The sequence below is a fragment of the Equus asinus genome, chromosome 1, assembly GCF_041296235.1.
Source record: "Equus asinus isolate D_3611 breed Donkey chromosome 1, EquAss-T2T_v2, whole genome shotgun sequence".
NCBI lineage: Eukaryota > Metazoa > Chordata > Mammalia > Perissodactyla > Equidae > Equus > Equus asinus.
In genome coordinates this window covers 128,376,896-128,404,670 of record NC_091790.1, presented here as the reverse complement: position 1 = coordinate 128,404,670, position 27,775 = coordinate 128,376,896, and the positions used below count along the sequence as shown (strand labels likewise).

General features: G+C 33.5%; 1 protein-coding gene across 4 annotated transcripts in view; it reads left to right on the top strand.

Moving 5' to 3' along the window:
• The window catches only part of SEMA3A (semaphorin 3A), a 456,043-nt gene that overhangs the window by 334,487 nt on the left and 93,781 nt on the right, over positions 1-27,775 (top strand). For all 4 annotated transcript variants that reach the window (XM_070507472.1, XM_070507456.1, XM_070507466.1 and 1 more), the window contains one exon: positions 24,671-24,764. In XM_070507472.1, coding sequence (XP_070363573.1) covers positions 24,671-24,764 — 94 coding nt within the window. The remainder of the gene's footprint in view (positions 1-24,670; positions 24,765-27,775) is intronic.

Below are 27,775 nucleotides of genomic sequence, written 5' to 3'. Positions count from 1 at the left end.
CACCCTGGTTTAAATACATTGCCCTGCCTCCTTTGAACTTGCAATTAGGGAAATCTGCTTTTTGGTCTTTGTCCTTCCTACCTCTGCATCCTTGTTTGGACCACTCTCACCTTATCCCCTCCTGAGGAACTCTGAAGTTCCTTTTCTTCTTTCAGTTCCTTTACATTCCCAGTCTCTCTTTTTCTAGATCTTTGCACTTATTGTTTCTATTTCCTGGATGGAGCTTTCCTCAGATTTTGGTTTAATAAATCCACCTCATCCTTCTGATCTCAACTGAAGCATTACTTCTCTAGAGCAACGTGCCCTCACTTCTCTTGTGTTGTAGATACTACTACTATTATACATACTCTCATAGCAACACAGGTGAGGAGGCAGACAAGTAAATAGATACATATATTGTGATAAGTCCTGTAATAAGGACTAGAGAATTTATCTGAAATAGGATATATATTCGCAGGTAGGATTCACGTAATAAACTCTGAACTCTCAAGGATTATTTCTTCATTTCTCAAGGGTTAATTATTCTTGTGTTTTTCCTGTGCAAAAAGGTACAGGGCACAAATTAGAATGAGAACCTGAAATGAAAATCCCCAGCCAGTTTGAACCCTTGAATAACACCAAGTAATCTCTTTAAAAAATTGTGGGTACTCTGTATTTCAGTACAAGCAATTTTGCACATTTGACATATATTTCCATTGTCATGCCAGGAATAATCCATATTGATTAACATATAACTATGCTGACATTTTAGCACTTTCAATTATTTTGTTATTGGTAGTATCATTGTTTTAGCCCTCATATGCATATGGCTTAAGTAGAGAACAGATTTATATAAAGTTTTCACAATAACATTTACACAGATCTGCAATTGAAATTTATTCTGCTGTTAGAGCCCTTATGCAGCAAATCAGGAGAGAAAAAATAGAGGATATACATGACTGAACTTAAAAGAAAGAAGGAAGGGAGGAGGAAGGGAAAGAAGGAGAGAAGAAGGGAATAAGAGAAGGAAGGAATGAAGAAACATGCCTCAAAATCCATTTCGATAAAACAATGGAATAGGCTAACAATGGAATTTATTGCACACTACAACTACTACTAATTTGTCTATTAATTTTTATTTTGGGCAATTTTTTCAGAATAGAATAGGAATTCTTTGTAGAATTCCATACTCTGAATCAAGTGTGACACTTAAAGATGGTTTGGGTGCTCTCACTCATAACATAACGCTTATGGTAAAGTCTGCATTTCACTCCTGAAGACTAAGGCACAGGAAGCAATAAATATAATAAGCAATGTGATGTTCAGCAGCAGCTTTTGCCTGACAGTGTAGCGAAGTAGAAGGCAAAGGCAGAAATATGTACATACTAACATTCAACACATAATAACTGAAGGTAGCATTTCAAGAAGACTATACGCTATTGTTTGAGTTTCGAATTAAAGCTCTCTGAGGATAAAGGCATATTTTATTTTGGTAAAAGAGTTGCCTTTCATCTTCCCCCATCAGGATTTAATTGGCAGGAGATGACACAAGCTGCTTAACAATTAAGTATTTCAGAAGTTGAGCAGTTTGACAGGGAGCAAGTTTCCCTCAATTGTGCTTAAATGCCTTTTTTTCTCTGTGTGAACAGCATGTATTTGGCACGTGTAAAACATTAATTCACTAATACTCTCAGAGAGAAGTCATGGGTTAACTAGAATTCAGACATTAGAATTTAGCAGAATGTGCAGAGTTATGTAAAAATGCAACCTGTATGTCTGTCTATGGGAAAATAGTATGACGTTGTAATATTATGGCATTTAATTTTGTTTATAACTTACTGATTTAGATTCTAGATAAAGCATCTCAGAATTCTACAATGCTTGGCAGGTTAGAAAAGGAGCATTATAATCAAAATGACTGCCTGTTTTTGACAGACTAAAAATGACTGATGTAAGCTCTTCTCTTACAAGTTATTAATACGTCAATAAATTTCTGAATATTCATTGTGAGAAAAGATGAGGCTATTGCCTAAAACATGGTGTAAACGTAATACAGTTTTCCTTAAGCCTGATTGAGTTTTTAGAAACCACTTTGGATTAACCACAGTGTTAGCTAGAGTAATATTTAATTATATCATTTTACCTCAAAAGGATATTGTGATCCAATATGCTTAAGCTAGTAAAGCACTTTGCTGAATAGACTCTGAACCGTGGCACTGAGTGCTTCTTATTCTAATTCTCGCCCATCTCTCCGGCCCAGCACTCCAGATGATGAGGTGTGTCCTTTCAGTTTGGAGATTTTCTCTTCAGATTAGATGTGAAATATAAAATATTTTGTAAAAGCATATTCATTTTATCAATCTACAGTTTTCTACAGCTCATTGTCTGACACATTTTAGAGACTTGGTAATATTTGTTAATTAATAAGTAAATGAATAACCACCAGTGTCAGCATAGTTATTTCGACTTTAAAAGTATCAATTTTAAAAATTCTCATTTTTAATAGAAAAACATCACTTAGTTAATAGCATGCATTTGGTCCCACTTTGATTTCTTTTCTTTGCTTCCAGGTATAAGCTTAAATTTTATTTTGCATTTGTTCAACTCTGTGTGGCGTGTTTCCTTTTCTTTGCATTTAGGTTGAATTGTCCCTCCTTGCAGAGAAAACATGTTATCGCCATATGGTAGGCTATTTCTGTATACATTTAGGCAAATCATTCGCAAACATTGTGTTACCTTCCCATTATTTAAGGAACAAACATGAAAAATATATGTTTCAGAAATGGAAAAGAGGGTTTCTTATAATTTAGCAGCCATTAGTAGTCTGATTATCAAATTCCCGGATTTTTTTAAAGTTTTTGAGGAAGATTAGCCCTGAGCTAACATCTGCTGCCATTCCTCCTCTTTTTTCTGAGGAAGATGGGCCCTGAGCTAATCTCCCTCTCCTTTATATGTGGGACGCCTGCCACAGCATGGCTTGATAAGCAGCGGGTAGGTCCACACCTGGCATCCAAACTGGCAAACCCCAGGCTGCTGAAGCAGAGCCTGGGAATTTAATTCCTACGCCACCAGGCCGGCCCCAAATTCCTATATTTTTATTAAACACATATGTTGATTTTTTTCCTATGAGATACTCAAATTGACTGACTTAACCCCTGAACTTCCATGGTTTTACTTAGAAAGTTCTTACCAGCTGCTTTCTAAATCAAACTTTAAATCCAAGAACTAAATACAGTTAAACCTCCACTGCAATCCAAAAAATGAAAGCAATCTTTTGTAATATTTGTTTTATTTTATTACTCAGAGAATATATGGAATTGAACTTCAAAATCTTTCAAATATTTACAAACACAATTTCTCTAGTTTATTTCCTATAATAAGAAAGATCTAACTTCAAATTTTTCATGATATAATAATAATGAGATTTTCAAATATATTGTCCTAAGAATGAATGTTTTAAATGTCTTACTTATTTAGTCTATATATCTGTCAAAGATTTTGTTTAAAAATTGATTTGCATCTCTGTCCGTTTCATGACCTTTAACCTTTAGTTTGACAACACAAAAAGCTTTCTTTCTAGTTAATAAATCTAGGTGCTTAAACTAACACACAGTATATTTAAACTATGAGTTGTTTATGTATTTATATATACATATATAAATAGTTCTATGTATCTATAAATATATAAAATATATATATACCACCTATATATATATACCACCCTTATAGCTGCATAATTATAAAAGAAGCACTCAATTTGTAAAATGAACCTTATAGCAAATTTACCATAAGAAATGCTACTAACTACCTTGAAGGAATGCCTGTGTTTTTATTAGATGTTTAGGTAATTTGAAATTATAGTATGCTTTTCTGTGATTTAGATACGTATCATTTACATATACTTTTTCATCAAATGGCATTTTTCCTAACAGCTCTAAATTGAATCATCAAAGGTTCTTAGAAGGATTATTACTTCAATGCCTTTTTTACTCTTAGTATAAGCTCAAAAAAGCTAAGTAAATAAGTTTAAAGAACTTTAAAACCCTCTTTCCATAGTTTCAAATCCTGAAAAAATAGCATAAAGGAATATTTAGAGCAACAACAAAGACTTCTAACTAGCAAAGGGATAATTATATATTTATTTTTGAATTCTAAAACTAATATTTCGTACTATAGTAGTTTTCATCGTGTTGGGCAGGAAGTTGGGAAAAATAAATAGGATTGTACATTTCATACCATTTTTCTAAATATGTCAAATTTTATAGTCAAAGGATATAGTCAAAGGATAATAAAATATTCTATTATCTTTAAATAATCTTTTACGAAAAATGTCTTTATAATCAATCAGCATACAACACACACAGAATAGCATTTGTACCACATAGTGGTAAATAAGATTGAACTAAGATGCGATTCCTGCCTCAAGTAACTTAGAATTTACTTAGAGACATAAAACTGTGAAAGTCAACACAGACTTTTTTGTGCTCATTTTATGATGATGCCAATTTTATGGATTTATAGTTGAAAGATAAATTTGACATGTTTTCTGCCCTCAGAACCATATGGGCATTTGGGAAAGAAATCATATGTAACATAAAGCAATGTCCAATTATAAAACGGTTATGTAGAAAGTGCCACAGAAGCCCCAGTTTTGGAATATCCAATTTTGCCTAAGAGTATTTAAGCTAGTTTCAAAGTAAGTCAATACAAGAATAGGGTCATTTCATAAAATAGGAAGAGCACTGCAAGGCACAGAGGAACAGAGTAAAACAAAATGCAAAAAAGAGGAAGACCAACGATAGTAAAAAAATATAATACAGTGAAATAGATTTTCAGAGAATAGAGGTCAGTGGGAATGAAGTGGCCAGGAAAGATTTCAAGAGGATGGTAATTGACAGCAGTAACAATAAAACAACAATAAACTACTATTTTTGAGTTACTCTTGAACACTTCTCTGTATAACTCTGTTTATCCCCCAAATCATCCCTTAGATATCCTTCTCTCAGGGAAGGCTTCTCTGGCTACCTCATTCCCAGTCCTTACCTAAGTAAATCACCACCATATTTTCCATATGATATCGTCCTTTAGAAATATACATTAAAATTACATGAATGTTGTATGAGTTTTTGTTTAGCGTCTGTCTTCCCTACAAAACTATAAGAGCCAGAGGACTGATCCACTATCTGTCTTATCCAGCTCTGCAACCCTAGCCCCTGGTGTGAGGTAGGATCATTAAAAATACTGTAGAAATTAATGATTATATGTCCAAACATTATGCCAAGTAGGTATCTTATTTCATCTCTACGATAGTCTAAATAAGCAGATGGAACTTTTTTGCATGTTATAGATAAGAAAACGGAGCATTAGAGAGGTTAAATAACCAACACAAAATCACACATCTAGGGAATCCCAGACTCACAATTTGAACTCAGAACTACTTGAAAGTAAATTCTGATATGGCCTTGAAGTGTTTGGATAAAGGGATAGAAAAAGGTAAATATTTTCATTAAAACAAACCAATAACAGAAAAGCAAAGAGGGGAAATCAATAGGAAATGTACTATTTTTGTTGGATATGAGAATATGACAGAATATGTTGAATAAACTATTTTGCTTATTAGAAAACAGAAAATGAAGTTGGGCATTGGGATTAGATCAAATTATGAGGAATCAAAAGGCAGTTATATATACGAAAAAGAGAGAGCTACCGAGGATTGTTGAGTAGAAAATTAATATGATGAAAGTAGGTTTTATGCAATTTTAAACTGCTAGTGGAGTATGTGATGAAGTGATTTAATAAAAAAGTGATTTAATAAATAATCAAAGAAATCTTCTAGGAAGCTAAGCAGAAATCTAGTCTTGATGTAGTCATAGCCAAGACTTGAATGGAGAAGGTAAAAGAAAAAAATATAAGAGCTGCTTTGGTAGAAGACTAAAAGAATGATTTGATAATTGATAGTTATTAAAGAATAAATGAAACTGATAACCCAAAGGTATGTTCTGGGCTTTGAACACGTGTGACAAATAATGATGATTTCATTGATAAGATTTGGAGCATCATTAGGAGAATTAGCTTGAGTATAGGATTCTGGTGTGAAGAGTAGAGAAAGTGCGGTGGTTGGTTTCCACTCTGTTGAGGTTATGATTTGGAGGGGACATCCATGCAGTGTGTCACTTAGGCAAATACTGAGCTGAAGGGAAAAAGAAGGAGAAGTGTAGATGAGGGAGTCATGATTTTGAAGTTCTGAGTGATAATTAAGGAGAATTAAATACAAGGAAGCCAAAGACTAAACCTGAGCAGAAGTACTTTTGGTGAAGCTGGGGGAGAAGTGATGAAGAAAGAGAAAAAAGAGATAGGGGTAGAAGAAATATAGAGTAGAGTCAAAACAGAAAATCATACCTTGAAATGGGCACTCAGAATTTCCCTATTCGATGAAAACAACAAAAAAAGCCTTGAAAGAACTAGAGGGGAGCTGGGACAACTAGTGTTTTCTAGTATGGCTCTTTAAGTAGAAGAGCAGGAATGGAATTCAGCATAATGTGTTAATGTGGAAGGGTTAATTGAGGAAAAGGGACAAGTATAAAATGACTTATATGTGAAATTCAGCTGTGGAAGGAATCAAATTCAAGGGAGTGTAAGTAAGCAAGAAAAACAAATTGTGCAATTGGCTAAATTTATCTTTATGGGTCTAAAATAGCTTTCCCAATTAATCCTTTGGAAAAAACAAAATTTATCTTTGTTTCTCAGGGCTATCATTTGTTACAGAGGCCCCTGGTTATCATTTTGACATACGAAGAAATAAGTTAATACAACTTGTAGTAGAGCAAGATTAGAAATAATAGCTCCTTGTTCCTAGAATATTTTCTCAATACACAAACCACATGTATTTTGCTATGAATTTTTAAAATCATATGATTCACGTGGCAATGACTTAAACAGTTAAGCCTACTATATTATAATACCTTGGCCATGCATATAATTATTGTAAATTCCAGCTCTGTTAATTATTAGTTGTGCGTCCTGGAGCATAAGCAGAGCAGCAGAACCTGGACTCAAATCCAGGTGCCCTAATTCCAGAGACCATGAAAGAGGTACAGGACCTGGCATCTTGCTATGTTCTCAGCTTGTGCTGCTGTGATTTAGTGCTGGTACCAGAGAGACGGCTGGCAAAGGGAACGGTAGTAGTAGTGACTGTAGTAGCCACATCAACAGTGCCAGGCTTCATGCCTTTGACGTTCATGCTCTGGTTCTGTGCAATGATCACATAGAGCACCTACAGAGAATTGACCACAGCCATGGAGGTAGGAAAACAGGAAAAACGGCATGCTCTGGCCTCTTCCCTGATCCTGCAGACCGCCTATCTTTGGAAATTGAAACAATTATAATTGCCAAACAATGGCAAAAAACAAAAACAAAAACAATAAATTATGTGAAAGGCAAGCAGTCTGGGTTGACCATACGTTTAAGGTTCAGTTGTACTTCCCCCTTCCAAAAACCCGATGTGTCAAAGGTTCTGACCAACAAAGCCCAGTCTTCCTGATACCCCATGCATAAGCATCTTTTCCCTCATTTATTTTTAAAAGTGCAAGGAGGTACACAAAATATTAGAAGAGAAAGGTAGCTTCACTTATTTTTAGAGGGGTAAAGAAAACACAGAAAACTAGAATAATACAAGAGGATGCTTAAGATGAAATTAATTTTACAGTTTAAATAACTCAACAAGTTAATTTTTTAAATTGTACTCTGTTAAATGTTGTTAGACTTTTATCTGCAAAAAAACTTTAAAATTTCAAACTTTCCAGTTGTGCTATAGTTTGTAACTTTAGCACACGATTTAGGATATCCCTCAACTTAATTGCTGTCATATTTTCTTCTTTCTTGGTTTTACAGCAGTTTTTCATTTCCATCTGTGTTCACTCACTGCCCTCATCCCAGCCCACCAGTTACTTTTTTTCCCAGAACAATGCCTAAGGTTTTAGGGTCAGTTTCAGAGCTCTGTGTAATATAATATCCTCCTACATGTATGTTCTCATTTCCTATGACACCCCCTCTCATCCTTCCTTTGCTCCTCCTAAACTTCAATATAGACCATTGATGCAGTTAGCCAAAAAATACCTCATTCCAAACGTGGCATCCTCCCTCACCAATATTGACATATTCTTATGCTTGATTCTTCACATCCCTTGAGGAACCCACATTGTTAGGGATCATATTACATAGGCATTTTCAGGTTTCAATATACTATAACTTTGTTTCTCCTAACGGTATTATCTTTGACAATGGATAATGACAAGGAATAGCAGCTTACAACTAGGTTTGCAGAATATTGTGCAGTCTACATCTATGAAGACAAAAATAATTCACTTACTGTTGAGGAAAAATCCGTACCCTATTTTGCTCATGATCAGAAATTTTGACTTAAGCATTAGGATATTTGAGGTAAATGGGTGTTGTGGCTTTTTATTACTCAACTGGAGAGCTGCCTAATTTTCCTTTTCCTTACGTGTGCTACCTTTGCATTAGCAAAATTTGAGCGTCTTCAAATACAAAGAAGCTAGATTTCTAATACATGCCATATCCAGGAGCATAAATTTAGATGATAGGAGACTACGCTCGAATTCCAGAACTGTTCCTTTTGATTTTTAAAAACCACAAAATGAAGCAGCTCTCTAAAGAAAACATTTTGCCTCTTTTGGGAGGATTTTTTATAATACCACATAGAGCAGCAAAATTTTTACTACTACCCACTTAATATACTAAATGAATTTTGCCCCCAAATCCTTGCTATTCCAAATTAGCTTTGAGCTATTCTAAACACAATAGCTTCAGGGGATTATTTTATGATTTACCGAAAATTGGAATAACCAGATCATGCCATAAGTGATTCCACCTAAATTTTAATACATTTATTCTTAACTCAGTGTCTCAATTCAACTAACCAGAGCTAATTGGTCTCCTTTATGTTTTCAAATGTTTTTGAGTGAAAGTTTATAAAGCAAGAGGCACAGAATTATAATTCATTAGTTAGACAATTTTCCTAATGTGTCATTTCATTATCTATCCTAATTTCATAATTACTTTCAAGTAAAGTATAAACATTATTTTCTCTGATAACTGCTTTGTCATTTATTCAAAATGTATACAATAATTTCAAAAGATGTATAGAAACAATAGCCAGGTAGTCATTTTTCTGGTCTTTACAATCAGTTTTTAAAGCATTACTTTGAAAATAAATAAGTGACACTTAGAGACTTAAAAGAGATAAAGAAATTGACAACTGTAGCAAAACTGCAAATGATTCTGTAAAATTAAATGGGACTCAAAAATCAAGACATCAAATGTATAACCAGCTGAAATTTCATTGAAAAGATTGGTACTTCTAAGCCTACCACACACCCACAACTTGTATGATCACTGCTGCTCAGCCAAGCAGAAATCTGGACTTGAAACAGGTCAACAAAAATAAACATAAGACAATTAATAATGGCACTTGAGATGTAGCTTATATTTGTACAGAATAATGCCTTTGGGGCCGGCTCGTGGGTAGTGGTTAAGTTTGCGGGCTCCGCTTCAGCTGCCCAGCGTTTCGCGGGTTTGGATCCTGGGTGCAGATCTAGCACCTCTCGTCAGGCCACACTGAGTCCCACATAGCACACCCAGAGGCACTCACAACTAGACTATACAACTGTGTACTAAGGGACTTTGGGGAGAAGAAGGAGGAGGAGGAGGAGGAGGTGAAGGAAGAAGAAGGCCACAAATGTTATCTCAGGTGCCAATCTTTTTTTTGTTTTGTTTTGAGGTTTTTTGGGTTTTTTTGAGGAAGATTAGCCCTGAGCTAACATCTGCTGCCAATCTTCCTCTTTTTCTTGCTGAGGAAGACTGGCCCTGAGCTAACATCTGTACCCATCTTCCTCTACTTTATATGTGGGACACCTACCACAGCATGGCTTGCCAGGTGGTGCCATGTCCACACCGGGGATCCGAACTGGCGAACCCCAGGCCACCAAAGCAGAATGTGGGCACTTAACTGCTGAGCCACCTGACTGGCCCCAACAGGTACTAATCTTTAAAAAAAAGAATAATGCCTTTTACATAATTAACTATGGGTTTAGGAATAAAGATTGTAACAGTAACCCACAAAGATTACCAAGGAAAAAGGCAGGACTATTTGGTGGAAAAGAGTCTTAAGACTGAGATGCTGAACGATCTCTGAACTTCAGTGTTTTTATCTATTTTGATGGATTATGTAAAATAGTAATATTAATATAACTAAACTACCCAGAAGTTGTGATTATCCCTTATCTGAGTCAGTCATCATCTTGGTTTTATTTACATTTATTATATACACTGTTAAAGAAATACGTACAATTTTAAGAAATATGGTTTCAAATTACTATTTAGTTAATTATATTTGTATTTAATGAATTATAGTAGTAAAAATATATATTACATATAGTAATCATATATTGTGAACCATCCTATAAGCTGCCCATAATTTATTGTCCTCTGATATAAATTTAAAGGTAGAAAATATTATCAGAAATTGATTTACCAAAATAAATTTAAGTGGTCCATTTTCAATCAAATTTGGACCTCATTTGCTTTTTGACAATCTATGTTTTAAAAATATTTTTATATGTTTCTGTGAAGAGAAATATCTAACTGCTTAAATTCTAATATCAAATTTTAAGGATGAAACCTCTTTTTTATTATAACTGTAATGACACTAATGAATAACACTAACAATTGACATTATATATTATTTAAGTGATGCTATAAAATTCAGATGAGATTTGACTATGTTCTTTTTTAGGTTAGAGATGACTGCTCTGAGAGCATGACACCTGCAATGTTTTAAAAATGCCACAAAACCAAAATTTAGTTTTTCTATCCATGTGCAGATTTCAGATGGCTTGAATTTCTTGTGAGTTAGAATTAACAACTGATTCATATGGGGAATCCTTGAGCTCAAAAGCTAATAGCATTATGGACTTTACCTGTAGATTTTTTATATTCAAGATGCTCCTAGATTTTGGTCATCCCTCAAAAAGGACCTCAGGATCAAATTTTTACAAGCTTATATATAATATAACGTTTTCTTTTTAAATAAGGGAACACTATATTTTTATGCAAGATGAATGATAAACAAACACAACTAAAAGAAAATGTATTTCTTTATCAAGTCACCTTTCCTTTATTTAGTAATACAGGATTCTTCAATTATGACAGTAATATTAAAAAATTACCTAAATTCTTGAGGATTTAACACTCCACAATGTGTCCACTGCCTTTTTTATTGTCTTTTCCACTCTTTGTGATCATCTTGAGCTCTTTCCACTTTCTACTTCCTGCTGCTCATCCTGGTTATTTTGCTTTGTAGCTAGAATGTAGCTCAAATAAATAATTCACAACTTGAAAATGAATGAAACATATATAATGTATTCCACTCCTTCATGAGCATATACTTCTTGCCTCTGTGTGTGCTGGCACACAACAGTAGCATGGATAACTGAAATGATAAAACAATATTGAAGGAATCTGCATTAAAGTAAAACCATGAGGCAAACTGAAAAGCTACCCCAAAGTTAGAATTTTTTTTGTGTTTTTCTTCTACTACCATGGGGCAAGCCATTCTCAATCTTGTTCTCAATAGTATTAGGAAGGAAAAAAAAAGAAAAAAGAAGAGGGCAGAAATTTAAAACAGTGAGGCTTTAGTCAATCTTGTAATTTAAAAAAAAGTGTTCTCTTTTCTTAACCTTTAAAATATACATTACGATTTGAGTGTATCTGTATGTTTAAATAATTGTAAACCTAATATCATGGTAAAGAAATATTTAAAAATATAATATATAATATTAAGTTGTACACATGTATATTTAATACATAATGTATGTGAGGTCAAATATATAGAATATATGCATATGTGTGTATATGTACATATGCGTATGTATATTTATAAGTATATATGCGTATATAGATATAATCAGTAGTCCAACATAACTTTTTTATACCTGCATATTTCCTTCTAGTTTTTTCATTTGCATACATATTTATTTATGGGCTTTACGGCTGTAATTATGTGTATTACTCATCAACATTGATCAAACATAGACTTGGGAAAATATTGACAGGTCTATTTAGATTCAACAGTGCCTAGACAGTAGAAAACACAACTTGCTAAATTTTTCTTTCCTGTTGTTCCCACATCAGTCCATTGTTCAGATTGGGCCATTCTTCTAAGCATGCCACAAATATATCATGTGCATTCTTGCTTCTACTTATTTAAATCAGCTCTTTCATCTCTCATTTTGAATTTGTATAACACAAAGTGTGTAGGAATATATGTCATAACTTATAGTAATTAATTTTTTACTACTCTCAATTTTTGTGTGTTAATATTCTCCCTACATCTAAAATTTTAAATTTCTTAATGACAAGGATTAAAGTATGTTTTTTAGGAATAGTAAATGACCATGAATACGCTGAGCAAGATATTAAATGAGCTTTCAACTACTTTAAAATAATTTATAGAAGCTTTATTATGTTTTATCCAATTGAAAATGTCATTTAGAATGATATAAATGTCCTGTCCATGTGAATGGTAATTTTAGGTGTGCACTATAATTTTCAACATCAAACATTCTAACTAATAAAACAATAAAAATGCTTGATTTATTGATTTCTTCCAGATTATGTAATTATAATTGTTTATTTGGTAGCAAAGGAGTCCTGCTTTATAGCCGGAAACCAACTTCTACCAGTGAAAGGGATTAATTTATAAATAATTCAAGTGTTCACTATGATAGAGTAGAAATAACAACCCAGAAGTCAACTCAACATGTGATATAGAATGTCTCTATGGTCATTAATTTGAAAGCAAAATAAGCTACCCAATATCTGGGTACTTCTCTAGGGCTGCTTTGCCTTTATTTTGTGGTAGTTGACCAAACAGTCTTAAAGTTAAGCTCTTAAGAATTCTGAATAATTAATTTAGATACAAATACTTTGAACAGTCAATTTTTTTTCTAAGTAAAAGAGATGTTTTTAAACAGCAGTGCAGACACAGATCGATTTAATTATGTAAAAAGAAGGAGTGAAAACCTGTGGAGATTTATGATACTACGACAATTAAGTAGTGTTTCAAATCACTTTGAAGTTCCCATTAACTTATATGTTTAACCATGATTAATTGCTAAACTTTATAGTACTTTCATCATGATATATGAGAGCACGACCACAGCCCTTCTGAGGACTTTGTTGTTGGAAGTAAATCTGAAAAATGGGGACTATTAGTTGAAAAGTACAGTGTAGTTGTTGGTGATCAAGTAAGTTACAGTGCTTTATAAGGGTTGCAAACCCAAATGCGTACACTGACCATGCAGTGACATAAAAATATAAGGAAACACAAAAAACGGGGAGCAATGGAAAAGTTGTATTGTCCCATAAAAAGTCCCAAGTCCCATGAAAATGCATTCAAATTCATGATTTCAAAACCCTGTCAACTAAATAAAGCATGTCCCTGGGCCAGACCCAGTCCATGCACTGTCAATTTGAAGATATACTTAGATAATAGGATAGAGATATCCTTTTTTCTTTCAAATATATGAGCTGCATGATCATTGTATAAAATGCCAAAAAAGAGAAAAACAATATAAATTAAAAAAATACTCAAATGACATAGAGACAACATTTTAGTGCATTTCCTTCAAGTTTTTTTCCATGCATCTTACACAGTTGTTGCATTATTGCTTCCACGATGATTTAACAGAGGTCTTAATTCTAGGTATTACAACATATTTAATATAAACATCTATTATAATATCTGCATCATCATAAATTACGTAGATATACCGTAGTCTACCAACCCCCTCATATTGGCATTTAAATAGTTTTCAGTATTCTAAATAGTACAATGAACCTCTTCTTGGTTTAATTTTTCTATTTTTTTCTTTTTTCTTTGCATTTATTTCCAAAAGTAAAATGATAAAATTAAAATATATGGAAATTTTTAAGGATCTTTCAAATTGTCAAATTATTCTCTAAAATTTATATTCCCACCAAGAATTGACAGGATTGTCTCTTTCCTACAATACCTTTGCCAAAATAGTAATAACGTTTGAAATATTTTCTAATTTTCTAAAAGAAAATCATGTACATTATATGATTATGACAACACCTGAATGACAAGGCTTTGCTAACACAGAGCATGGTATAAATAAAATGGTAATTCTTTTGGCCTCATTACTTCCCAGATGTATCTATGAAAAAGTCTTTAGACGTAAAGAAATCATATGAAGTACATTCCAGTACTTCTTATAGTACATATGCTCCTTTCTAGTAGACATATTTACATTTAAGTTACTCAAATTTCCCAGTGGTGTCTAATCATGGATGTGACAAACACATTTATAAAAAGAAGTAAAAGTTAGTAGCTGTACATACATGATTTAAGATAAAAAAACAGTCTGATGCTTTATGAAATTATACGATGGGCAAATACAAATAACTATGTTTTAAACATGGAAGATCAAATGAATTGTTCCACTAGTGTATGTTTTGTGGGCCATTGATTCACTCTTTGACTGAGCTTACTTTACCAGGTCTCACTGGGGCAAAGCATTGTAGAGCAAATTGTTCACATTCTGGAATTTCTCATTCTAGCCAAGATAGAGTTTTCCCTTTCATTGTTACAAACCTTGGGAGTTTAACAGCCGTTCATAGCTTAATAATTTATACCATGACAAGTTTGTGATAGCTGCATAAACTCAAATTAAGATCCTATTAAAAATGTAATCTGCATGAAGTATGAACACATATGCTTTCTGTTTTCCTTGGTTTATACCATTAATTTTAATGATGGCAAAAAGCAGATGAATTATGTCACTGATGTTTGTTTGAGGAACCCAGATAAATTCAGGTCCCCTAAATTAAAGGGTAAGTCCTGTTTAATCCAGTTGTAAGAACTGTGTATTTTTACTAGGAGGATAATGAATAAAGTGATACTTTTCATAAACTTGGAAATAAGTAATTTTGTATAGTTTCCTGCAAATGAAGTTAAAAACATGTTAATTCCTTCTGCTTGGCTTTACTATATTAATAGTATAATGTGAGGACTATATTAAATATGGTGTTATCTGTCATGGTCAATTCACTTAAGGTTAATTTAGGGCCTGACCTATGCAAGAATTATAGGGAATGCAAAGTTGAGTTAAGAAATATTATATATAACAAAACTTCATGTGTGATATGTATTCATAAAGCTACATGGTTGGACAAAGCAAATACAAAAAAATTAGCTTTTTAATACTTCCATTTGTTACTGGATATGGAAATTGGTTACCTGGCTCTGCTATATACTAGCTGAGTGATCTGAAGCAAGTCATTTTTTTCTCTTTCTTTGTTACTTCATCTACAAAATTAGGATAACGACACTATAGATTTCAAGGAATATTGTGAGTATAAAAAACTAAATACCTACAAAGCACTTAGGACAGTGTTCTTGGCCAATAGTTGCATAACAGATATTAGCTATTATTATCATAGAAAATTAGTTATCAACATGCTATCATAGCAAAGATGTGTCATCAATAGTGTATTTATGATAATTAAAATTCTAATGAACTAAATTTCTATATAGTTTAAGTATGTTTCCCTATGTTAATACACATTGTATCTCATTTTATCCTTGAGGAAATTTTGTAGTGTATTTCCATTTTACTGACAGGAATAGTGACACTTCAAAGATATTTTAAAAACTTGTTTTAGACATATAATCAATAAGTAGCACAATGGATCGTAGAATCTAGATTTCATAATACAGAAACAATAATATTTTTACAACATCAACCTTAAAGGTCAAATAGTAGGAAAATTCTTCATCACAGAAAACCATATAATGTCTGGAGACCAATTTGTGAGGTAAGATTTCTAATATACTAAACCAATGCTTGAACAGACTGTAGAAACTGAAATCAATGAGGCTGAGGGCCAACCGTCCCCACTTCGGTTCAGCCTATAGATAAACAATGAGAATGTTGTCTACCCTGATGACACTATCATTTCTTCTATTTTGAATTCTAAGAATTCCTCCATAACAGAAATTAGACTCAATAAAAAAAGTCTGCATAGATATAACTAGATATTGATCATATACCATGAATATTATACTGGATTATATTTTATATAACTGGAATACTTTTATTATTTAATTTAATAGGTAAAATGCATTTTTGTCAAAACAATTATTATATGATTGGCTTTGTAGCTTTACTTGCTGAGGAAAATTTCCTTTCCAAGGTGTATATTTAAAAAAAATTATAATTTTTGACTCTAAATATTTTAGCATCAAATGACTAGATTTTGGATTTAAAATCAAATATTATAATTACTGTACATAGGAAACTACTCAAAAGTATCAATTAATGTGAAAAGAAGTTATTATTAGTATACACAGACCTAAAAATCCTTACAGCCATGTGCTTTTTCCTTGAATTTATCTTTTGTCAAGGTTCTTTTTTTTAATTAAGTTATTTACATGCAGCAGTGTATTGTTTATTTTATTGCAGAGAAACATAAAATTCTAACATGATATAGCTGACATCACAGTTAAATCTAAGATGGGACTAATATACTATAATCAGGGTAGAAAATGATGCTTGCTTTATTCACATAGCATTACTTTTTTCTTTTTTTGAGGAAGATTAGCCCTGAGCTAACTGCTGCCAATCCTCCTCTTTTTGCTGAGGAAGACTGGCCCTGAGCTAACATCCATGCCCATCTTCCTCTACTTTATATATGGGACGCCTACCACAGCATGGCTTTTTGCCAAGCGGTGCCATGTCCGCACCCAGGATCTGAACCAGCGAACCCCAGGCCGCCGAAACGGAACATGTGAACTTAACCACTGCGCAACCCGGCAGGCCCCAGCATTACTTTTTAAATTTCTCAGCATTTAGTGACAGACACCAAGGTTACATTTTTTTTTTTTTGTATCTTCTCCCAATGTATATTGTTAAATAACTCTTTCTAACACACTAATTTTATGAAGTTTACTATTCGTAATTACTCTTATATTCTTTTGAAGAGCCAAGGACTCTTAATAGCTCTCAATTTTTAAACACTTCTGGAAAGTAAGAAGATTTCATGCAGGCCAGGAAACCAAGTATGAATGATTAGAATAGCAGAGGGATTGGGGCTGAAGTTCAATGGTTGAATTTATAAAAATAAACGAATTCCAAGTAATAGTATGTAGAGAATGAAAAGGAAAATGGGTTTTAAAAATCTGGAGAATCCCTCTGTTATGTCTAAGGAGTGGGACAAAGAACAACAGAAGCCAATGTCCAAGTTCAGAGCGACAGGATTGTAGAATTGCACCATGTTAGAGACGGAAACATCTTCGTAGAATAACTAATTTGGAAACTCTTACCATGACTACATAAAGTCAATGCATCCTAAAGATTGCTGATAACACATATATATGCTTAACTTCAGTCTTCTTGAGGAAAGAATCCATAGCTTTGGTAGAATATCGAAGGGGATTCTGTTGCAACAGAAGAAACACGAACTACAAAGAAGCTAAATTAGTTGACCAAGTCACAACACACAACACCCAAAATTCCTCTAAACTGCGTAAGTGTAACAAGACCTACTTTCTCCTCTCCCCGTGCTGTGGTGGTAGCTCTTTTCCTGCCTCCAGGCTCGTCTGTCTCTAAATCATCATACACATCACTGTTAGATTCATCATAATATTGCACCTCTTTGATGCTGTTGTTCTCCAACTAAAATTATCACTCTGTCACTGGCACCCCCTGAACACAGACTAAAGTGCTTATTGTGGCACAGGAAACTTTCCACAGTTTGATTCCAAATTCATTTCTCAACCTTCTCTCTCAATATATGCATGTGTTCTTCATTGTCTAAACTCAACTTTGTTATTTATCAAATATAAATTATATTTGTTTTTGAGGGGATTTTGTTTACGCCATTTCCTCTAGAAAATCTGCCTCCCTGATTTTCTCTGCCCTTTCTCTGTGAGCACCTCTGAGCCTCTGCACCCACACCTCCTGCACACACATGCACATTCATGAGTATTCACAGTGACGCTCATCTCCCAGAGAAATAAATCCTTCAAGACACAAATCTGGAACAGAAAATTATCTATCCCCATTTTGAATTCCTGTGATTTCCAATTTCTACTATTTTAGGGTACATCTCACATAATATTTATCATAAACTTGCTTTTTATACAGTAGTTAAAAACTTGGATTTATAAAGAAACAGATCTGTTATTAAATTCTTATTCCATCACTTATTAGCTTTATAATTTTGAATATTATATGTAAAATGTCTTGGTTTCTCATCTGTGAAACTGGTGTAATCATAGTAGGGTTGCTTGAAGATTAAATTAAATAACATACATGAAGTCTTAGAGCGTCATTAGTGCCTAGTATGTGTTCAATGTTAAGTGAAATAATTACCAAATACTTTATAAACATTGTAGTATCACGTGTATGTAACGGATTATTGTTATTTTTGTTACAACAATTTCTGGTATGCTCCTTGAGTTAAATGATTGAACTTTTCACCTTCATATTCCAAACATAATTCTTACATAGTCACAGCTCAATATGTGTTTACTGTATTTATATTTATATTACTGTTTCAGAAAACTTCTGTAAATTATAAAGTTTCTAAAATAGATATAAAGATGAAAATACCAATAGGATATTACGTATTTTGTAAGTAGAAAATTACATTTGGCAAACCCATCAGCTTCTCCACTTTGCTGTTCTACTCGCCTAAACCCCAGACATATTTGGTGTAATTTGAAACGAGTAACAATGGTCAGGTAACCAGTTACACTGGGGTGATGGGCTACCCTGAGGGATATTACATCGATCAGAGAGAATTTTTGAAGTTCTGCAAAGGAATATTCTGATAATTTTAACCCTCAATGAAGATAGCTCTATGAGTGGGGTAATATTTATTAACAAGCTCAATATTAATAAAAAATTAATTACAAGGTCCAATGAAAATTAAAGATGAACAGGGATGCAAAAACAAAGGGACTATAAGGTTATATTCTTTGTTATTAGGGTTTATTTTTTGTCTTTATAGCTAGAGTAAATTCATATTTGAAGTGTATAAGTATCAATAATATATTAATAGTAACACATATTACACAAAAAAATTTAGAGTATCATATTTCCTAAGACTCACTTTAAAACTTGGTTTAGTATTTGGATTTTGTAGTCTGGCCTCTACTGCACAGTTGTGTTCGTGTCTGTGTAATATCCTTAAATTATCAGCTCCTAGAGACCAGGGCTATGTCCTTTCTATCTCTTGGATATAGTTTTTCTATAGAGCCTCTATTTGGTAACACAGTCGTTCATTTATTCACTCATTCTTTCATTGAGCATTAACTCAGTGCAAAGTTCTGTTTTAGTATTTGAAAGAAATATAGTGAATAAGATTTCTCACTAGTCTCAAAATAATTTAATAGGAAAAGAATAGATGCATTACTGAATATCAAGGTTGAAGGTAACAAATGACACAAAGAAGGTATGAATAGATTGCTATGCAAGTTCCAGGGAGAAAATATTTTTTCTGCTAGGGAGAATCAATGAACATTTAATGGACTAGGTATCTTGACCTAAAGTTTAAATAATAGGTAAAATTTGTACCTGCATAGATTTGGAAGAAGGGATGCAAATGGAAGAAGGACATACAGGAAAATACAGGGCGTGTATTTGTTCATCCGTACTGATGTTAAATGTTACATAGTGTAAACCCTGGTTAATAAAAATCAAAAACTAAACTAGTGTTTTTAGTATAATTTTTTTCTTGTGGATTTCATGGCCTTTTCTACTATGGTTGTGGTTGGATGACTTTTCTCTCCCTGGAGGCCCTTTGATTTTTGATTCTACTCTTTGCTGCTGAGGGAATAGGATTGAGGATCCAGAACTGTGTTGTCCAATAGAACCTCTGTGACAATGAAAATGTTTGCGTCTATGCAGTATTGTATTCACAAGCCTTGTGACTACTGAGCACTTGAAATGTAGCTAATGTAACTGAGGAATGGAATTTTTTATTTTAATTAATTAAATAGCCACATGTGACTCATGGCTCCGGTATTGCACAGCATAGATCTAGAGTCACATTTTTAGGAAAAGTAAATTCTGGATGAATTTGATCCACAAATGGATCTCCTTTGGGCAAAATACAGTATGCCACACTATTTCCTGTGAGATCTTATTACATCCCTTCTTTGCTGAAGCCAGTAGTTTTACCCAGTATAGTCATTGCCTGTGTACTATTATTAATTAGGATATGCAGAGAGGAAACTAATAAGTTATATTTGTAGAAATCTCTGAAGACTTTTAGGAAGTGACTTTTGAATTTACTCTTAAAGGAAAGGAAGTTCTCCCTGGGGTTGAGGGCTGAGAGTGGGTGGGGGAGGAAGAAGAGGTTTCAGACAAAGATGAACCAAAGCATGATGTGACCAGGGAATACCTGATAATTCAGTATAACTGACAAACAAGGTGTCTTTTGTCAAGAGCAGGAGAGGAGAAAGAAAAAATTTGAAAAATATAATAGTATATGTTTTTAAGTGCTGTGCTGTCCAAATATTGGTTTTGATGTAATTTTATATAGTTTCCCACTCAAAATGGTCATTCTATCACTTTTGTGTAAGATTTCTTTTTTTTTTAAACATCGTTTATGTTTTAATCATTAAATAAAGCAACTAAAATTGCAACTTGGTTACCTAAATTTATTGCTTGGACAAGATTGAGTTTGGGAAATTTATTGCCATGATGTCACCAATGGTTTATAATTTATAAGACTTTGGATTAGACATTAGTACAGTTATTATTTCCTCTAATGCGTTACCTCACCACAGTCTAATAACATTCAGGAAATCCAAAAGACAAAGGGGAAAGAGTGGTCTTGAAAGCTAAAAATAGCTGCTGAAAACTGATGCAATCACGTAATAAAATATGGCACAATAACTTATGTGATATGCTCATAGTATCTGCTAAAGCAATTAGAATCCATGCAGCTATTTTTTGTTCATATATTACTAAAAATGAAAACCATTCTAGCCCAAGTGAGACATACGAGCTATGCAGTTTAATGGTATACATCGGTCTTAGAATTTTTGGTCTTATTACTTGCATATGTTATCTATTTAACACTCTTTAAACCAGAAATCATTGAGTAGCAATCAGATTTCAAAAGGCCTTCCAAGTACAGCTAAACAGTTGTCTACATGATATGTTACATATGACAACATGGAATGTTAATATGCAATTATATTAATACAGAGTTCCTTTACAGTGGGTTAATATATTCACACATCTAATAATAGGTCTTACTCACAAGATAACAGAAACAGCAATATTGATGTCTCTTCATATCAATCACGTTAAATTTATCGGATATATTAAAAGGGTAGTCTTTTTTAATTGAGAATTTTTATACATACAGTATTTAATAATTTTCAGGAAAGCTTTTGAACTAGACTGGTCTAGCTAGCTATGGGAAAGAACAATTTTCTGTGCATTTGGGGAGTCCAAAGCATTTGTATATATTTTAAACACTTGTCCTAATTTCCACTGATGGAAATATCCAGGCATATCCACTGTGATGTGAGAGATATGGATCAGTGTAGGAAAGAATGATTTTATGGTGGCAACTAAAAACAATGGGAAGAGCAAATTAATGAATTTTTTCGAGGGCATACTAAGTATTTTTTATATATATTATTAAAATAAATATTCACATCAACTGTATGTGATTTTCTTATCCTCCTTTTACAGATGAGGAATCTGAGTTTCAGAAGGGTTTAGCGATTGCCTGAGACCCATAGTTAAGAAAAGGCAGAGCCAGGGATAATACCCAGTTCTACTGATTTCAACATCCTTGGACCCTATTACTATATGTAACGGGTATGAATTTTACACCACAAATGTTTGTATGTGAGAAATTTAATTCGCTATTCAGAAATCAAATTTTACTTGTTCCAGGCCCCCATCTCACTAGGCTGGAAAGGAAATTCAGTTTCTTTTTTTTTGAGAGAGATTAGCCCTGAGCTAACTGCTGCCAATCCTCTGCTTTTTCCTGAGGAAGACTGTCCCTGAGCTAACATCCAGGCCCATCTTCCTCAACTTTATATGTGGGACGCCTACCACAGCATGGCTTTTTGCCAAGTGGTGACATGTCCGCACCCGGGATCCGAACTGGGGAACCCCGGGCCGCCAAGAAGCAGAACGTGCGAACTTAACTGCTGCGCCACCGGCTGGCCCCAGGAAATTCAATGTTTTACTTTTCATTAGAATCATACAAGAACATAGAAGAATTGCATGGTGATACCCACAAACTTGGGTAAGAGAGACGTTTAATGGAAAAAAGGAGGCCAGCTTTGAATACATTACCTGACACCATGATGAAGGATAGTTTTCATCGTCTCTTGAACCATTACTGACATGCTTAGTCTCTCTTCCCATGAAGTCTAATCCTTTACCTTGTAAATCAAATATTAAACACGACATTGGAAGTACTTCTCATCTACCTTGGCATTGTCCTATTAACTTGGACATATGACCCCAGACATCAAGTGTCTCATACTTTGAGGGATAGCTCCTCTATCTTTGTCAGCATTGTAAAATGTCTTATGAGGACAAGAAATTTATAGTAATATTTATTATTGTTTTTGAACACACCACCAATTCTCTCTGCTGCTTCCTCCAACCTGTGAAAAATAATCACATCTACAAATTTTAGTATTTTCTATGATTAGTGGCAGTAGAGTGTGTATCTTTAACTGAGCATATTTCTTTTGGATTATTTCTTAATTTTTATCAAAATACATCTAAATATTTCTTAAGACATTCTTCTATGCTTTTTCTTAGTATATGTCAATGTTTCATATTATAATTTTAATATTCAAGTGCCTATGATAAATTTGTATTTGTAAACAAGTTTGTAATTTTGTGACTTATAAAACTGTCATTAAGTAATATTTCTTTCATATTATGCCAGGAAAGTTTACAATAATGGTAACAACTTGTGTTAAATTTTCATATTCTTTTGTTATAGTGGTAATATGAGCAGTGTTAATAAAATAAAAATAAATTGTGTTTGTTTTTTATTTTGCTGCTTTAAAAATGCTTTATTTCAGTTCTTTAATCCTCACACTAACATATGAGGTTAAATATCCTTATTGGCATTGACTTTTAGGGGCCTGAGATACTAATTGGCGACCCAAGAACCAGAGCTAATCATTGGCCCAACTGGGCCTCACTCCAGACTCACTGCCCTTTCCGCTACAACCTAGCACCATTCTGAGAAACCCCATAAATTATTGCATGGTGTAAGTTTTAGAAGTCAGCTAAAGAGGCATCATTCCAAGAGATAGCTAATTACCAAACGCAGAATCAATACAAGGCAAGAATAGAATTGGTAATTCTCACTCACAGTAACAAACATGGAGAACACTTTTGTTTTGCTTCCTTTTCACTCTTTCTCCCTAACTCAAAGAGCCATAAATTGAAACTCTGCCATTAGCTCCATCAGAAATATTAAATGTTAAATAAAGTGATCGTAAAATGAACACCATTTACTATCCTAAGAAGGTAGAAAATACTTTCATGTGAACAGTAGAGAAATTGCCAAAAAAGCTATTTTATTTTAGTCTGTGGACAAGTTAATGCGCTACTGGAAACAGCATCCATATTCTGATCTAATTAATTCCCAGAGCACTTGGTTCTGAAAAGAGTGCTCAGAAATACCTCCCCTTTTACTCCATTGTCACCTAGAAGTTTCAGTAGCTGGACACATTCTGAGGACTGTGTCTCAGGCATGAGCTAGTTACCCGCTTAAGGCTTTTGTTGCAGTGCTTTCTGGCATACTTTCTACTATGTGACTTCTGCATGTTTCTGCATGTAGTCAAACGTTCACCCCACTTTCTGGGTACTTGAGCCTTAACTGAGCAGACTTCCCTGTGATAAAAATGTGTCATCCCTGTGCTGCTTGTTCTAGTGATACTAACTCTGGGCACACCTCCCCTAACATACAGTTTGATATTTCACACAGAGAAACTGATAAGGATAGTTTCAGGTACTTGTACCTTCCAATGTGAGTAATTTAAAAATGCATGAGAAGCTTGTAAGCAGCAAAGTCGTAGGAATGACAGGCTGGGGGAAGTGACTGCTCTGGCTAGCTAGAATTTCCTTTTGGAAAGTTCATTCAGAAAAGTAAGATAGTGTATCTTATTCTAGAAATCTAATATAGTGGATTGCTATCTTTTTTCCCTATGTGAGGGGAAAAAAGAGTCATTTTATTTAAATTTGAAATTCTTTCCTTCAAGAGACACTAGGGTAGCTCTTGGCATACTTATGTGGTAAAATGCTCACTCTACTCTTGTCATGACCTGTCTTCTTCTTTAGAGTTCATTTATACCTTATTACTTGCAACGTGCTAAATGCTACTAAAGATCACTGAGCTAAGTAGATGTTAGGCTAGTAATAGCTAGGTTTTAATCCACTTAAGTTATTTTGCCATTTCTGAATTTTACACAAATAATAATACCCTTTGACGGTGGACATGAGTACTCAACCTTTGTCTGATTAACTGGCATGTTAAAATACTTCTTGTTATAAGTAAATTCAATCCTTCTTTTTCTTTCTTACAGGACAACATTTTTAAGCTGGAAGACTCACATTTTGAAAATGGCCGTGGGAAGAGTCCATATGACCCTAAACTGTTGACGGCATCTCTTTTAATAGGTGTGTAGTCAACAATCAATTAAACAGTGAGTTTTCTGTAGATAATAACCAGACTGTATGTTCATTTTTATATACCAAGGTTTTTTCTTATTGATCATAAGCTATTTTTGGAGGATATCAGTTGAGATATTTTCAAATATTTTGAAAACGAAGAAGAAACACTAAATGCTGCTTTGATTATTGCACTGTTTAGTCTAGGATGCTTTTTAATTGAAGTAGTTTAATAGTAGCTTTCAAATTCCTGCTCAATCGCTATACATCCCCACTAGAACTTTAAAATTTTTATTTTGTAAGAAAAAAGTTTTGGTTTTTATTTCATGAAAGAGATATTTTAAGGGGGAATTTTGACAAATCAGAAGGAAGGAATGAGATTCAGTTTATCTTGTTAATTGTAGTTCCAACATTTGTCACACTCTCAACATCTGAACAACTTAATTAGCACAATCAGTCTAAAGGATGCTACAGTTGGCAAAGACTCTGTTGTGTTACCTTAAGTTGACAAAGGCTTTCCGTATTCATCCTTTTTGGCTTTGTCTTATTTTCTCTTAATCTAACAAAACATTTTATATATTTCCTCTATCCTTTTCTCTAACCATCTTCCTTTCTAGTTTTCTTCTTTCCGCTTTTCAACATTGCACATGGGTGGTAAATGCTTAGTCATAGTTCAAAAGGATAGAAGATGATAGAAGTAGTCAGAAGAAAGAGAAAACTTTCGTCTGTATTGAAAAATAAAGAATTCTTAATACATTCTTTAACCACTTCTGGACTGAGGCTAAATAAACACACAAACAAAATGCGATACATCGTTAAAAAAGCTTTCATTTTCATTTTCATTTTCTTTTTTTAACTTTTGACCAAACCAACAACCTAGAACACAAAAGATTCTGGATCATTAGCCTGTTCCTGTATATACTTTTAATATAATTATGTAGAAATTAGGAAACTTTTTCTTTCCTTTTTTTGGATTCCTTTCTATAAAATATAGAAAGTAATTTTTGATACAACAAAAAGAGTAGTGAAACTTTCAAGTGTAAAATTTCTAATGGAATTTTGAATAATAAGTCTAGATGTTTTAAAAGTAAATTTAGGTTATTATTTGATGTGTCATAGTTCATAAAGTTTTACCAGCCTTTTTCTTTTTAAAAATAACTTTTTTCCTACTCAACAAAATAAACTAGTCATATTGACTACACTATTAACCATGAAGATATGTTTTTTACAATATTCTCTAACGTTTACTTTATTACTATGTGTCATTGATCCATTTTGTATTAAGAATAAAGCCATTACAGCACGAATTATCTCCTCTATTGCTTTTCAAATGTATACAGTTTTGGTCCATTTGATCCATTTATGGAGCATTTTAACAAAAGTTTAAGACCTGAAGGAATGCAGTAAATGTAGCACACTTATAATTTTCCTGTTTACAGATGGCCTGGTGATTACGTGTGGATGACTTCCTTAAGTGCACACACAGAAATTTGAGGTTGTCTTAAACAAAGAGGAGGAGTCCCACCTTGTTCAAACTTGTAGCCTATACTTATCTAAATTGCACACTAAAGAAATGATTGATAGTCCTCAAAAAGCAGTATGTAAAATTGTGCCTAAAGGAGCTTTAATTTGTGGTATGTTTCTCGGTAGGGATTTGCTTGATTATTTATTTTAATATTCCTTTGAGAAAGGATGATGACAAGTAAGTATTGCATAGTTCATATGGTATGCAACCACACAAAGTCCACAAAGAATAAGAAACTCCACAGTTTTGGTGTTATATTAGAGCTTGTTTGAAAAAGCTGTATAGGTTCGTGAAAATGAAAAGAGAATGAGGGAAGTTCTCTGAGTCAAGGAGAGGTTGTATAGCTATAAAGATGGCGTTTCAGAGAAACAGCTGTGAAATGGATATCCAAACCTTACCTATCCAACATGGTAAAATAATTGAGTAACTTTCAGAGGTATCTAGTGCTTATTGACAAGGAAGATTATTCGACCAATGTAAATTAATGTTTGAATCACTTGAATAGCAAGATATAGAAAAATGAATAGGCTTACCAGACCTGGTACAATCCCTGACAATATCCTCAACACCATTATAATTCAAGAGCTGTGCTTTTTTTTCATAGAGGTTATTTGCTTCTTTTGTAACTGTGCTATAAATTCTTCCTCTCACAGTATATTTAATTCCCCTCTTTGGGTTTTTCTTGGCATTTTGTCTTGTGCTGCTTTAAAAAGAATGTGTACTAATTTAATGGAGTTATTTAACATAAATATTTTCTACAGCACTTACCAAACTTTTACATACAAGGGTAACAACTGTCTCTGAAATATACAGGTTGCACATTGTATATTAGAGAATGGCTATTGGGAAAGCCTACCTACCCAAAAGATTTTTTTTTATGTCATGCTGGTTTATAACATTTTGAAATTTCAGTTGTACATTACTATTTGTCAGTCACCATATCTACGTGCCCCTTTACTCCCTAACCCCCTTCCCCTTTGGTAACCACTAATCTGTTCTCTTTGTCCACGTATTTGTTTATCTTCTACATATGAGTGAAATCATATGGTGTTTGTCTTTCGCTGTCTGGCTCATCTCACTTAACATGCTACCCTCAAGTTCCATCCATGTTGTTGCAAGAGGGATGATCTTGTCTTTTTTTATGACTGAGTAGTATTCCATTGTGTATACATACCACATCTTCTTTATCCATTTATCAGTCTATGGGTACTTAAGTTGCTTCCACACCTTGACTATTGTTAATAATGCTGCAATGACCATAGGGGTGCATAAGTCTCTTTGAACTGTTGATTTCAAGTTGTTTGGATAAAGACTCAGTAGTGGAATAGCTGGGTTGCATGGTATTTCAATTTTTAATTTTTGAGAAATCTCCATACTGTTTTCCATAGTGGCTATACCAGTTTGCATTCCCACCAGCAGTGTATGAGGGTTTCCTTTTCTCCACATGCCCTCCAACATTTATTGTTTTTTGCCTTGGTAATTATAGCCATTCTAA